General features: G+C 41.7%; 1 protein-coding gene across 1 annotated transcript in view; it reads left to right on the top strand.

The window, feature by feature from the left end:
• grin2da (glutamate receptor, ionotropic, N-methyl D-aspartate 2D, a) overlaps positions 1-12211 on the top strand; it is a 186640-nt gene that overhangs the window by 28168 nt on the left and 146261 nt on the right. The window contains exon 5 of the mRNA XM_084738944.1: positions 4196-4336. Within this exon, the coding sequence (XP_084595070.1) occupies positions 4196-4336 (141 nt within the window). The remainder of the gene's footprint in view (positions 1-4195; positions 4337-12211) is intronic.

The raw sequence follows: 12211 nt of genomic DNA, 5'->3' as shown, positions 1-12211 counted from the left end.
GAAAGAGTTTTTTACACTTTATGAAGGCTGTTAAATAATGTAGGGCAAAAGTCAACATTTTGTATGGTAGATATTGTTGAATTTTATTGCAACAGAAATCCAACCTGGTAAGGGATTTTGTGGTTTTTGTACTGTTTTTATACATGTTTTAGACAAAACACTTGTACAGTTAATCAATATAGAACTAAATGTAACTTGGTGTCCTACATTTTGAGTTATAAAATGTCCACCGAGTTTGTGGATATCCCACATATCACTTTGCCACATCCTTATCCGTGTTTTCTTAAACCCTCGTTGTCCACCGGTCATCCTGAATCCACTGAGATGCAGCGTTTTGAATGCATCTGATTTCTTTGCTTGTGACATTAGTGTCCGGACTAGAAAGAAAGCCCTAAATGAGCAGCACACTTGTCACTACCAGGCAGAACGTCACGGTTCATTGTGAAACACAGATGGTGTGTCCCAAGACTGAGGCTGGATACTTAGAGGGATGTGACAAACCCAGATGGGTCCTTCTGAAGACCTGGCTGTCAGACTGAGCCTCGTTCCCAAATGAAAATGTTTAGCCTCACTCAGACCAGAACTTATGGTGTGTAAAGACACACCAGCAGGAAAGAATTAATACAAACTTCTTGCACATTGGAGAGTCTTATGGACAGGTGTGTCGGATCAAAAACAAAGATACTGCAAACTGTCAATCACTCAGCTCTGTTTATTATATTTACAACATTCTGGTCCTTGGAGGAAAAGGTCAAATTCATGGACGTTTTAAGACCAGTTCTAAGTAAATAAACATAGCAGCTAGTGATACATGGCTTCCATGACACCTAACTTTAAAGTCAGTAACTGTATGGATAATATATCCATACATATATTTTATTTTTAAGTTAGTCTTTATGCTGGGCTTGGGTTTATTAACACCTGTCTTATAGTGGAAAATAACTCAGTGCATGTACAGTATGATTCAAGTGCTTTTTTGACACTTCACTGGAGTATTTCCATCTAAAGGCCTTTTCACTCCGCAGCACGGCAACTGAACGCCTCCAGTCACTTAATGAGGGGATGGCGGCAGACGGGAAGGAGTCTCGACCACAACGGCGAGGGTATGCAACAGTTGGCGCCCATATGACTGACAAAGATTTTGCTCTGCCGATCAGAGTTCGCCATTCTGAAGTTCTGACAGTAACCACCTGGTGCTGGCCAATGAAATAGAGAAGGGCAGGACTTTTACTTGTAATGGAGCATTTTTACTGTCTTGCACTGCAGATTTTACTTTAGTGAGGGATGTAAAATGTTTTTCCTACCCTTTGCAGTGAGTTTTCATTTGTGTATCTAATGTGAAATCTTTATCAGTGACTGAAGGTAAACATTACCTGGTCATGTGATGCTTCCCAGCTTAATGAGTTGAGGAGGATCACCTGAATGCACCATTACACAATTGACCGGTGCACAATGATTATTGGACACTGTGGGGTGCAAAGAACAACTGTGTCCTCCAAATTCCTACAATTAAGCATTTCAGACGAATCTGACATAGTAATCCCTGTGTGCTCTCTGCTGCAGTGTTTATGGCTGCTGCTGCTAATAGATCCTCCAGAGAGCTTTTCTACATATTAAAAAATGAGGCTTACGTTGTGGACCAGTAGGTTTTGTTAACATATTAAAGAAATGGCAGACTCTTACCCCACTGCACAACCAACAGCTCTTTTAAGTCACATATGAAATTAAATTCAACCCTCTTAACTGATCCAGCTAATCAGAACATGCAAGAGGAAATTCTCATTTATGTCTCAGCTCGACTTCTGCCTCCTGGAGAGCAGCATATTTTATGTACAACACTCACCAGAGCATGTACAGTAGGCTACCGGCAGAATCACAACTTTCAAATTAACAGTGGTAGCAACATGGTGCAAGATTCCTCTCCTCAAGACACCGTGACAGTGAACTGATTCCCTGTGAAGAGGATTTGTGACACCTCGAATTCATGTGCAGAGGACTTTTGAACTTTTGAACTCTCTTCGGCAGTCCCTCCTCACGCCTGTGTCCCGTCCAGCCAGTTTGTTTGACGTGGTAATGCACTGAATTATGGAAGCAAGAGTGCATTGAAATGCTTTATGGTTCAGAATCATTAGATAGATGGATTAGATAGTTTCCTGTCCCGCTTGAGCAGGCTTTATCATCAGGACTATAGCAAGAACCTATTGTTGGTCTTAAATGTTTATTTTACATAATAAATCTTAGCAACATGTAAAATCAGATGTGAGAAGCGTTTGGAGTTGTTTTTATGCTGCGCGTCACAAATCAGTGTTGACTTTACAGCCATATTAAAAAGCAGTGCAGTAGCTTAAATAGTCTCTCGCCTCGGTGAAAGCGTCCTGCAGATCAGAGTCTGATCTATTATTTAATTGTCCTGAGACAGAAAGCGAGAGAGTGGAGTAATATTTATATATTGGAATGGAGGACGCTTGACACATAAATACATTTAGAAACTGGATATTCAGCGTGGCGCTGAAGTCGTGCTTACATTAGCTTACAGGCGCCAGCTGTCTCTCACCATCAGTTCACTCATTTATCAGCTGCTCAGCAACCAGCTGATGAGTAACATCCAATCATATGAGTACAGGTGTAGAAGGTGGCCTTTCTAACCATTTCTAAAGACTTGCTATAGTTAGTTATGTTATTTATTGCATCACGCACAAACAAGTACTGTACCAAGCCCACATGGACACCAAAAATACTATAAAAGAACACTCTTTACACATACTTATAATTATAATGCAACTCTGTATTCTGTCCCAAGCTCTGTAGATAAAATCTGCCAGAAAAAAGGTTCCCTCGCTAAAATTTAACCTGTTTTATGAATAATCCAATTTAGAATTACAGCCTTTAAATCATCACATTATGAGCAATGTAACGATAAACTGATTTGTTCATTCTCACCCAAAGTAATTGTGCACAAAGTCTGTCAAATTAAACAGCAAAAAAGTTTGTTGTGTCCTAAACAAAACCAACATAGAACAACTAGTTACAGCCCTTCAAATACCGACGCTTTGTCACATCCCTCGGTGTCTCACACGGACACACATGGTACTCTTTAGCATGTGTGTGAGATACACCAGTCACGCCCGAGAAGGACTTACTCTGGAGCAGGGCCAAAGTGCTCCCGACCCGCCTTCGAGCGGCCTGTGGAGACACCTCGCTGACTGCAGCCAACCCGTGACGACCCTCCTTTTTTCCCCATTTCAACAAGTGAGTGTTAAGATACTCAGCTCTTGTCTGTGCAGGAGAGCAGAGAGACAGACATTTCTAAAAGAGCGTGTGTGTGTTCAGCTCTCAGTTCTTTAGCAGCTAATGTGGTTTGAAGTTTAGTTTCTCTACAGTGTTGCTGTTTTCAATCAATCAATCAAATGGAGTTCAAGTTCAAGTTCACTTCCCAAATGACAAATTCTGTATGCAAGGACGTCAGTATCAGGCTCCATCATTAATCAAGATATGGTAGCATCACAAGAACCCTTTTACGGGTGCATAGGCTTCTCTACTGACCACAGATCGCAGAAATCAAGTCAAACTCCCAGCACAGCAGCGAAAAAAAAGAAAGGTATTTCCCAAACTGTTGGAGTATCCCTTTAACACTCAGAAATCCCGACAGCACACTCAAACTCAGCTGGTCTCTGATTTATAACAAAAAAAAGTCAAGAGGAGAAGAAAAAAAATCTACCGCTGATGAGTTGAGTTTTGAGCTGATGAGGAGGCAGTTTGGATTTTCTTCTTTAGTCTTGATTCGTCACTTTCCGTGTGCAGAGAAGCGCACGTGCCCAACACCAGAACCTCATTTGTAGAAATTGGGCAATTCTACAGTGTTTCAGTCAGTGGAGATGTAATTACTTTTCATTTTGTCGAAGTCACACATAATTTAAACCGCCAAGATGGGAGTTCTTTAAATTTTTGTGCAGTTCAGCTTTAAGGTATGGAGCAGGGTTCCATTCATTTTTCCACATGAGTTCAGTGCTATTAAGTTTGAGCTTTGTTGCATTTTCATTGTCACGAGGTCTGCACTTATTCAAGCGGTGACAACTGCCTTCCACCCAGACAGGCTCTCTCTTCTGTATTTCCCCGGACCTCAGCAGTATCGGAAAAGGCCTTTGAAAATGTCCCGCTGTCTCCTTCTCACATTGTTCTCTCCCTAATCCTGCAGGCGCATTGCCAAAGGCGTCTCTGTGCTCACCCACGGGGCGATGGCACTGCGGAGGGACCAGGGGGCCAACAGCCGGGCGCAGTACGCCGGCAACTGCCAGAGCGACGGCAACCAGACCCACAGAGTGCCAGACAGAATCAGGTGAGATGGGGTGATGGAGGGTGACTTTGAATTTCGATGTCATTCACACCAGCTTCGGACACGCGGCAGAGCGAGCGAGCAAACAGCAGAGCAGCGTGGAAAAGTAAATAGTGGCAGGCGGCTTTAATGAAGCTTCCACATTCAGAGCAAAGCCAGAGAGCTGAGTCATTCTGGCCTGAAAACAGCTGGTTGGTTTCTAGAGTGATGTTTTACAGGTGAGACTCCACATGGTGGCTGGTGATGGAAACCTCCCTGCTTTTGTACTCGTTAATGCCACAAATTTCCAGGACTGATTACAACCAAGAGGTCAAACAAATGTTCTTTTTTTTTGCCTTGGCTTTACTTTAAACTTCTGCATATTTTATAATGAAAAACCATGACACTGACAGCTTATTGATTCTGCAGCTAAGCAACACTGTTCAGGGTCACATTCAGCATAGACCAACACTGTGGTGCCTTTATGCCCTGTGCAAGGGCCGGTGCCAGTTTCTACTGTATCAGTGAATTAATGCAGTTGTCTGAGTATTCGTGCAATGAAAGTGATATTGGAAAATCATGGTTATTGCTTATACATCACTTCTTTCCACCACTGATGCACAAAAGCAAGTAGATGTCAATAGGTTTTGCAAAATGTTTTAACAAACTGCGATGAAAAAATCATCAGACATGTCTGATGAAAAACGCTTTAAGGAGCAGCTTCTGATGTGTGGACTTAATGTCATACTTTTGTATTTGTATTTCGTCCTCGGATGTGTGTGCTGTTTTTTGAATTTTTTCGCAATGAAAACTGTGTACAAAATCCAGTGCCCACTACTTTTGAAAGCAGATGTGACCCACAAAAGTGCCTCCTTCAAAGACCGAAGACCAGGCCGAACCTAACCTTTCACAAGCAGGGGTGTCACGATTCTCCAAAACCTACGATTTGATCTGATTTTCGTTTTACAACTTATGAGACTGTGCGTGTCATCATGACAAAACGTGGTCCTGGAGATGCCTATAGTAGCAGGAACTAGCACAGAGTTTGAGTACTTTTGCGGGTCTCTATATGTCTGTCTGAAAATGCAGACACGACATTTTACAGTTGTGTAACAGACATTTTGTCATGTCATCCCAGAAAACTCATAAATAAAAACACAAATTTTACCTCCAGATATTTTTCATATTTAGGTACAGCATCTCCAAAACATCCAAGCTTTATATTTACATTTTAGACAAGTTGCCCCTCTTACTCAGGGGGAACTTTAAATATGTGGAGGGACACTGAGCAGAGGAGTAGGATAGCAGAAGTCCAACTTTTAACTGCATGCTTGATTGACTGCTGCTGCTCTTTGGCACAATCCCCTCTGGGATCTGTTGGGAGAAGTCAGGTTCCTCTCTCTTTTCAGCTGTCAGGGCTACAGGAGCTGTCTGGTAACCCGCTGCTAGACTGGCTCTTGAGATTTGTGTTCGAATTTCCTAATGCAGGATGTACTGAATAACACTCAAATGAATTGTCTGCAGGAGAGATGCAGAGTATGTGCATGACGGGCGGTTTGTACATTGTGTTCCATTTATTCAACATTCAGGGGAAAAAAAGCTCTTTATCAGGACACAGAAGCACAAGTGAATGAGTAACCGTGATCTCAACGAATAATGTCACAATGCCCTGGAGCAAGGCACTGAATCCCTCACTGCTTCATTTGAACAGCTACGAGAGGACTGCTGCTGTGTTGGCTCTCAGGCTGTGTGTTGCTGGAAGGGAAAAAAAAGCAAACTCCCAGGACAAATAGGTGTGAAAACAATAGCAAGGCATTATGCAGGATTTTAATTAGCATTTTAAAGGAAACAGGTGAAGCTGAAATTGGTAACTTTCTGTTTGGTTATGTGCAGCAGCATGATGAATATCTGGGGACGTGATTCAGAAGCTGTTTTGCCTCAGTATTGTTGGTATATGCCTTGGAAATGTTATGGATTGACTAGTTTATATGAACTAAATACAGATGATGTGAAAGCAGCAGCTTTCGGGACAATAATGATCCACCAAAAACATTTTGCGTGGCCCCTCAACATGACAGGAAATACATGCATTGTATATTTCAGTACTTTCACTTTCAGTATCATCAGAGCTATTCAGCATCCAAATAGGAAGATCACTGGGGGCTCATGGGCCTCACTGAATATTTTGTCAATTGATGGATACAAATAACTTATAGTATAACGTGAAAACATTCCTCCAAGGCATCGGGTTGTCTACTTGTCACGGCTGGCAAAGAAAATAAATACTTGTCAGTCCATTCCAGTACAGAATTGGTGATTTTCAGAAGCAATTTAGCTTTGAGAGATATTTTGAAGCCTGTTGTTAGCCTAGCTAACATGCATTTCTCTGTGGCCCACCAGCCTGGAATGCAATGTGAGACCTGACTGAGCAAATGGCAGGTGCAGAGCAGGTGTAATCCTGTTGCAGTCAATCCCAGCACATAAGTGCTTCACAGAGATGAAACCAACAACATATTGGTTTAGATTATCCAGTCTATGGTTCAGATGTCTCAAAATACTTTTTCAACGATTATATCACCCACATGCCATTCTGTTTTGCAGGCATTTGCTCTTGCGGGCCTTAAAAAACTTCAAAAGAACTGTAACCAGCCCGCGGGCCTCTAGTTGACTGGGCCTGTCCGACATTTAACAGGATATTTCATGACTGTTTGTCATGATCAGAATGTCAACTTGTAAAAAGCTACTGGTTGCATGGCAACTAGCAGCGCCCTGTGAGTGTCAAACAGATTATTTTCTGCCATAAATGCTAGTGCTTTATTTCGTAAAAACTCAGCAGTTAAATGTGGAAGTGAGATGGAAGAACCCGCAGTGGAAAATCTCTGTATGGTTGTGAAAGAAAGGGGGTTTCAGGAAAAACAGATTGATGCTTACTTTGTTGGACTTTAGGGGGCAGATGAAGGGATTTGCCTTTTCGGCGAACAGGTGAATTTGATGCTCAAGAGATTTAATGTTAAATGCCACAGAGACCAATCACAAATCATACAATGAGTTCATGGGTTTTCCTGCGCGGCCCACAATTATATGCTGGCTCTCTGCATCGGCACTCAGTCATCAAAACCTTGTGAACCTCTAATTTATTAATGTGTGTATCCTTGTGTGACAGCTCTACACACTGACAGTGCAGTCATACTCCTCTTTAAAATTGGCTTTATGTTGAGTCTGAACACACTTAGACAGATGTGACCCCCTTTTTAATCTTAATTCATTAATTTAATGATCTTTTTTTAAGGGTAGCTATAGCTCAGTGTGACTATGAGTGTAATGCTTAAAGTGAGCTCATATGACTTTTCTGAATAGTGACATGAGGCAGTTTCTAAAAGGAACAGTAAAAGTGCAGACAGTCAGTCTCCGGTGAGGATCTGGTCGCTCTGGACCACTTAACACTCCAGCTGGTGGGTGACATATACTGTGAGTTGAGCAGTGCTCGGCTTCGGCTCATCCATTTCCAAAAAAACGAAAAAATGGCAGCCTGGTCGCACACTAGGTAAGCAGTGCTCTAAAATGTGTTTCTTTCAACATCTGAGACAAGAAATATGGAATGCAGTAACAGAATCTTGATCCATATTTCATCAAGACTGCCTGGTCGTACAGTTTGATCTGAGTTTTGTGATTCTGATATATTGCGCGAGTCGGACATATTTGCATGAAGTGAAGATTGAGTCGTGTTTATGCAAATACAGATACTCCATAGAGAATTAATAGAACCTGTTGACATGACATACATCATTGCATCCAGTCTGTGCTTTCCTTAAAGCTGTACTATGTAACATATGTAGTGTTGTTGAGATAGTTGTTCACGTTATCCCATATGTTTCCAACACTGGTCAAACCCAGATAAAATACATAATTTAGTCATGATAACAGCACATTTCTTACCAGCCAATAGTTGCTACAACTTATGGGAAAACATGGGATACGTTGGATATAAGAGTTAGCAAAGTTGGTGAAAGTTACTAAAAGTAAAGTGAATAAAGGTTTAAAATGACCTCATCCATGAGCAAGAATTCTGCTGGATCATGTCAGATAGATTTTCGTCAGTTATGGTGGTTTAAAAGTGAAAACAACAACTCCCATGATACCAAACTACTTCACAACACTCTCAAACTACTTCTTTTACTACTGGTTTAATGTGAAAATTTCCATTATGTATATTTAACAGTAGCACACGTAGAGAAGAGTCATAAAGTCAGTGAACTCTTCTACCGCCACATTAGCCATCATAAGCTTCTGGTCATACCATACCACAGTAAGGCTGCCCCATTTAAACCACTGAGGAAGAGCTTTTTTATTGCTTCTTACAAAAAGTTGCATAATCTCCCTTTAACGTTAGGTGAGAAAACTAGATGTTTGCACCTGTTTCGTCTAATTGTTAGCGAGATGAAAGACATTCTGTGAAATGTAGCAAAGTTCCCCCTGAAATAGATGCAGATGAGGCAGGTTGAGGGAGAGCAGGCACAACAAAAAAGCTAAATTACAACAGTTAACACCAGAAAAATAACAGATTGGTGCAGATATGACAGATTGATGACAGTGTCAGAGAAATCTTCTCTGCACAGACAACAACTGCAGATGGATGGTTACCGCAGGTTGCCTGCCTGCGCTCTTTAATGAAGTGAGGAGGTTCATTTTCAACTCGGCAAAACATTTCATGCCCTTCAGAATCTGGCTTTTGAATGCTCTCAATCAGCAGCAGGGCTGTCTGTCACGCTGACAGGCGCCGGGGCTCGTGGGAGTCTCATCGAGTGGCAGTGATAGTCCTCGCTACAGCAGCATGAATGACACCTGTAACACGTGAAGGGTTTTACTCTCGAGGGAGATGAACACCTTTGCTAAAATGGCTCCGTTCTGACTGAAGTGCAGCTGACACAGAAATAAAACTCAACCTGTTGGTGTTTTTAACAATTGTGTGGCCTCATTCACGTGTAAACAGCTTTATTTTGGGAACTCAGGGAGCCTCTGAGTTTAGAATAATTCATGAATACTCCACTGAAAAACAACTTTTAGAGTATTAAAGGTTCCACTCATCATTTTAAAAGTCTGGATGAATCCAGATGCGATGTGATGCATTTGTATTTCATTTTATCAAGGTTATTTATTTGTCATTATTATTGGATTGCACATGTAGTCCCTTCATGATAAACACACATTAAACTTGTGAATTAAGTTCACATATACATATACACATAAATCCTATCAAGTAATTCTATGGGGCTTTTTTTAAAATTTACACTTGGATAAACACCACAGCAAGATAGAGATGATAATTAAATTATTAAAATAACTCAAAATCTGGGAAATTGTCCATGAACTGTGACTGTGTTTTTGTACGAAGCATTATCAATCTTAACAGGATTCTCCTGTCGTCATCCTGCATGTTGCATCCTGTAAAATCATCCCTGGAGTGCGACTAATTGATCTGGGATGTTGTGGTGGAGCAGGTCTCTGTAAAGACCAGATTCACGATTTGTGACGAAACCGTTTTAGGACGTTGCAGGGAGGAGTTGCAGCAGCGTGAACTCGCCCGTCTCACCTCGACTCAAACCAGCTCATGTCATCATGATGTCATGACTCAGCTTGTCAGTCACCAGCGCCCGGTTTTGGAATGCCTGTCGTTTAATCAGCTGATCGGCTTTTAGCAAAGTCAGTAAACTGTCAGGACTGACAAAGTTTTGGACGGAGAAAAGATAGGATCACCTCATCATTTTGTGTGAGGAACAGCTGTGTCTATATGAGACAAGGCTTCAGGCAGAATCGGGAGTTGTACAGTGGTCTGGGGGTGTGTTTATTTGCGCAGAGAACATAACTGCTGTGAAACAGCCAGAAAATAAGGTTTTATTTCTCTGATTGTCCGGCGGTATGCTACCAGCACTCACTTGCCTGATCGCTCACAGCTGCTCCCTTCGTCGCTTGGCCGTGTCAAGAAGGGAACCCTTGATTTGCGAAACGCTCATGAGATTTGTATGCATTGTTCCTGCATTGTGCACCTTGTGCAAAATAATATATGACAACAGTGTGGTTAAAATTTTGGTAGCTTTGGGACAGACTTGATTATGGTTAGGGCAAGATTGTTTGGATTAAAATGATCACTGAAGGTTTTTCATGGATCTGGGGTTCCCTTCTAAACACGACATGTCTCTGTCTGTCTCTCTCTCCTGTCAGCCACGCTCACTCTGCACCCACATTTCAGGTTTTTGCTGATTTTTAGACATGCAGCTGTAGCAAGTAACTCTATCACTGTGCTCATTTATATTTGCAGATGCTACAAATTATATCCAGCTACAAAAACCCTGAACAGCTGGCAGTTAAAACTGAAGCACAGAGAGTCGTTGTGATGAAGATAATACACCGTCACGTCTAGTCGCATTGGTGTAACCAGTTTTCAGACCATTGCATAACATCTCATTGCAAGTAGTTGCAAGTTTCAGCTTGTCTCATTGTGAATGTTTGGTCTGAACTTAGATGTGGACAAACAGTCTTTGATTTCCTGTTGCTTGGTCAACCTTAGTCCTATTTAATATGTGTCATTTTCCCAGCTGGACATTAGCCAGGAGCAACCCAAAGTCCAAGCTGGGTTAGCATGGCACTTATTCCCACAGTCTGGGATGGTCACATGGTGTCGTCTCAAGGTTGGCTGCTTTTAAATCTAAACCCCACTCTTCCTTTTCCAGTGCCAATGAGAGTATTTCTGTCAAAGATGAAATATGTTTCAGCAATAAAGCTGAAAAAATCCATGCACATCTTTTCAGGTGTCATGAATCTATCAGTTTAGTTTGCCTTTTGAGCCTATTACAGTCCAGAGGGGTAGAAGTGCAACTGAAGCTGTTTGATAAACAGTTAAGCTCACAAGCCAACAAACATCTGGATGAATTGTTTAGATGAACTCTGAGTGAGACAAAAGCTTTGTTCACTATCCTGAGCGCCCACTCGCTGCTGTTTGGACCGATCAGGACTCAGATAAATGCTACAGCAGCTCGATACACCTTCTGTTTAACTGCAAGTGTTAAAATCACTGGAGCTGCTTTCGTTCTGTTGCTTATGTGTGACAGAGTGGGATGGAAAATCCAGTGTCATCTCAGTGTCATTATCATCCTCTAAGTGGCTACGTCCGGAGGCTGCGTAGTTACACTTGAGAGAAGTAAAGATGCAGCTTGAAAAGATGGTTGTATTGGTACCTTTTCAACAACCAGCTTTAGTGGCGCCTCGGGAGGGGGTTTGAGATGCCAATCTAGCTCTAATGCTTCTTGATGCATCTCCACTTGGCTTTAGATATCAGATATCTGATCCACCCAAAGAGCACAAAGTGTTAAAGTGTCAATCTGGTTATTCTGTCAATTCAGTTGGTTGATCTGTATGTTTCAGACACTCATAGCTCCTCCACAACACAGCACATCATGCCATCACCTTTCTTGACCCTCTGCTGGAAACATTGTTTGAAACACACTAACCAGAAGTGGATTCAACTGTGGAGATGGTATTTGGTCTCTGGATGTTTTGGCACATTTCCTGCTGTAGCTCTGGATTACCACTGGAGTCCTCTACAAAGGGGTAAGCAAACCTTTGCAGAGATATTTTACAAGCCTAGAAGTTGAGTTGACTGTGTCAGGAGGGTAACCCTGCTGCTGTTGGCATTGGGTTTTGTTCTAAATCCTGATTTTCCAAGACTATTACCAGACTATTCTGCAAAACACCATATTATATTTGATTTTTTTGTTTAACATTTTTAAAATTCTTGCTTTATGGATGTCAACTAATCTTCATTTGAACTGAACACACCTGCAACCTAACAGATGCATACACAGAGAGCTGCAGATACCACGGACACAGACTATTAGTTCTGGA

Source organism: Lutjanus erythropterus, chromosome 16, assembly GCF_056507025.1.
Source record: "Lutjanus erythropterus isolate fLutEry1 chromosome 16, fLutEry1.hap2, whole genome shotgun sequence".
Classification (NCBI taxonomy): domain Eukaryota; kingdom Metazoa; phylum Chordata; class Actinopteri; order Lutjaniformes; family Lutjanidae; genus Lutjanus; species Lutjanus erythropterus.
This window is presented reverse-complemented; position numbering and strand designations above follow the sequence as displayed.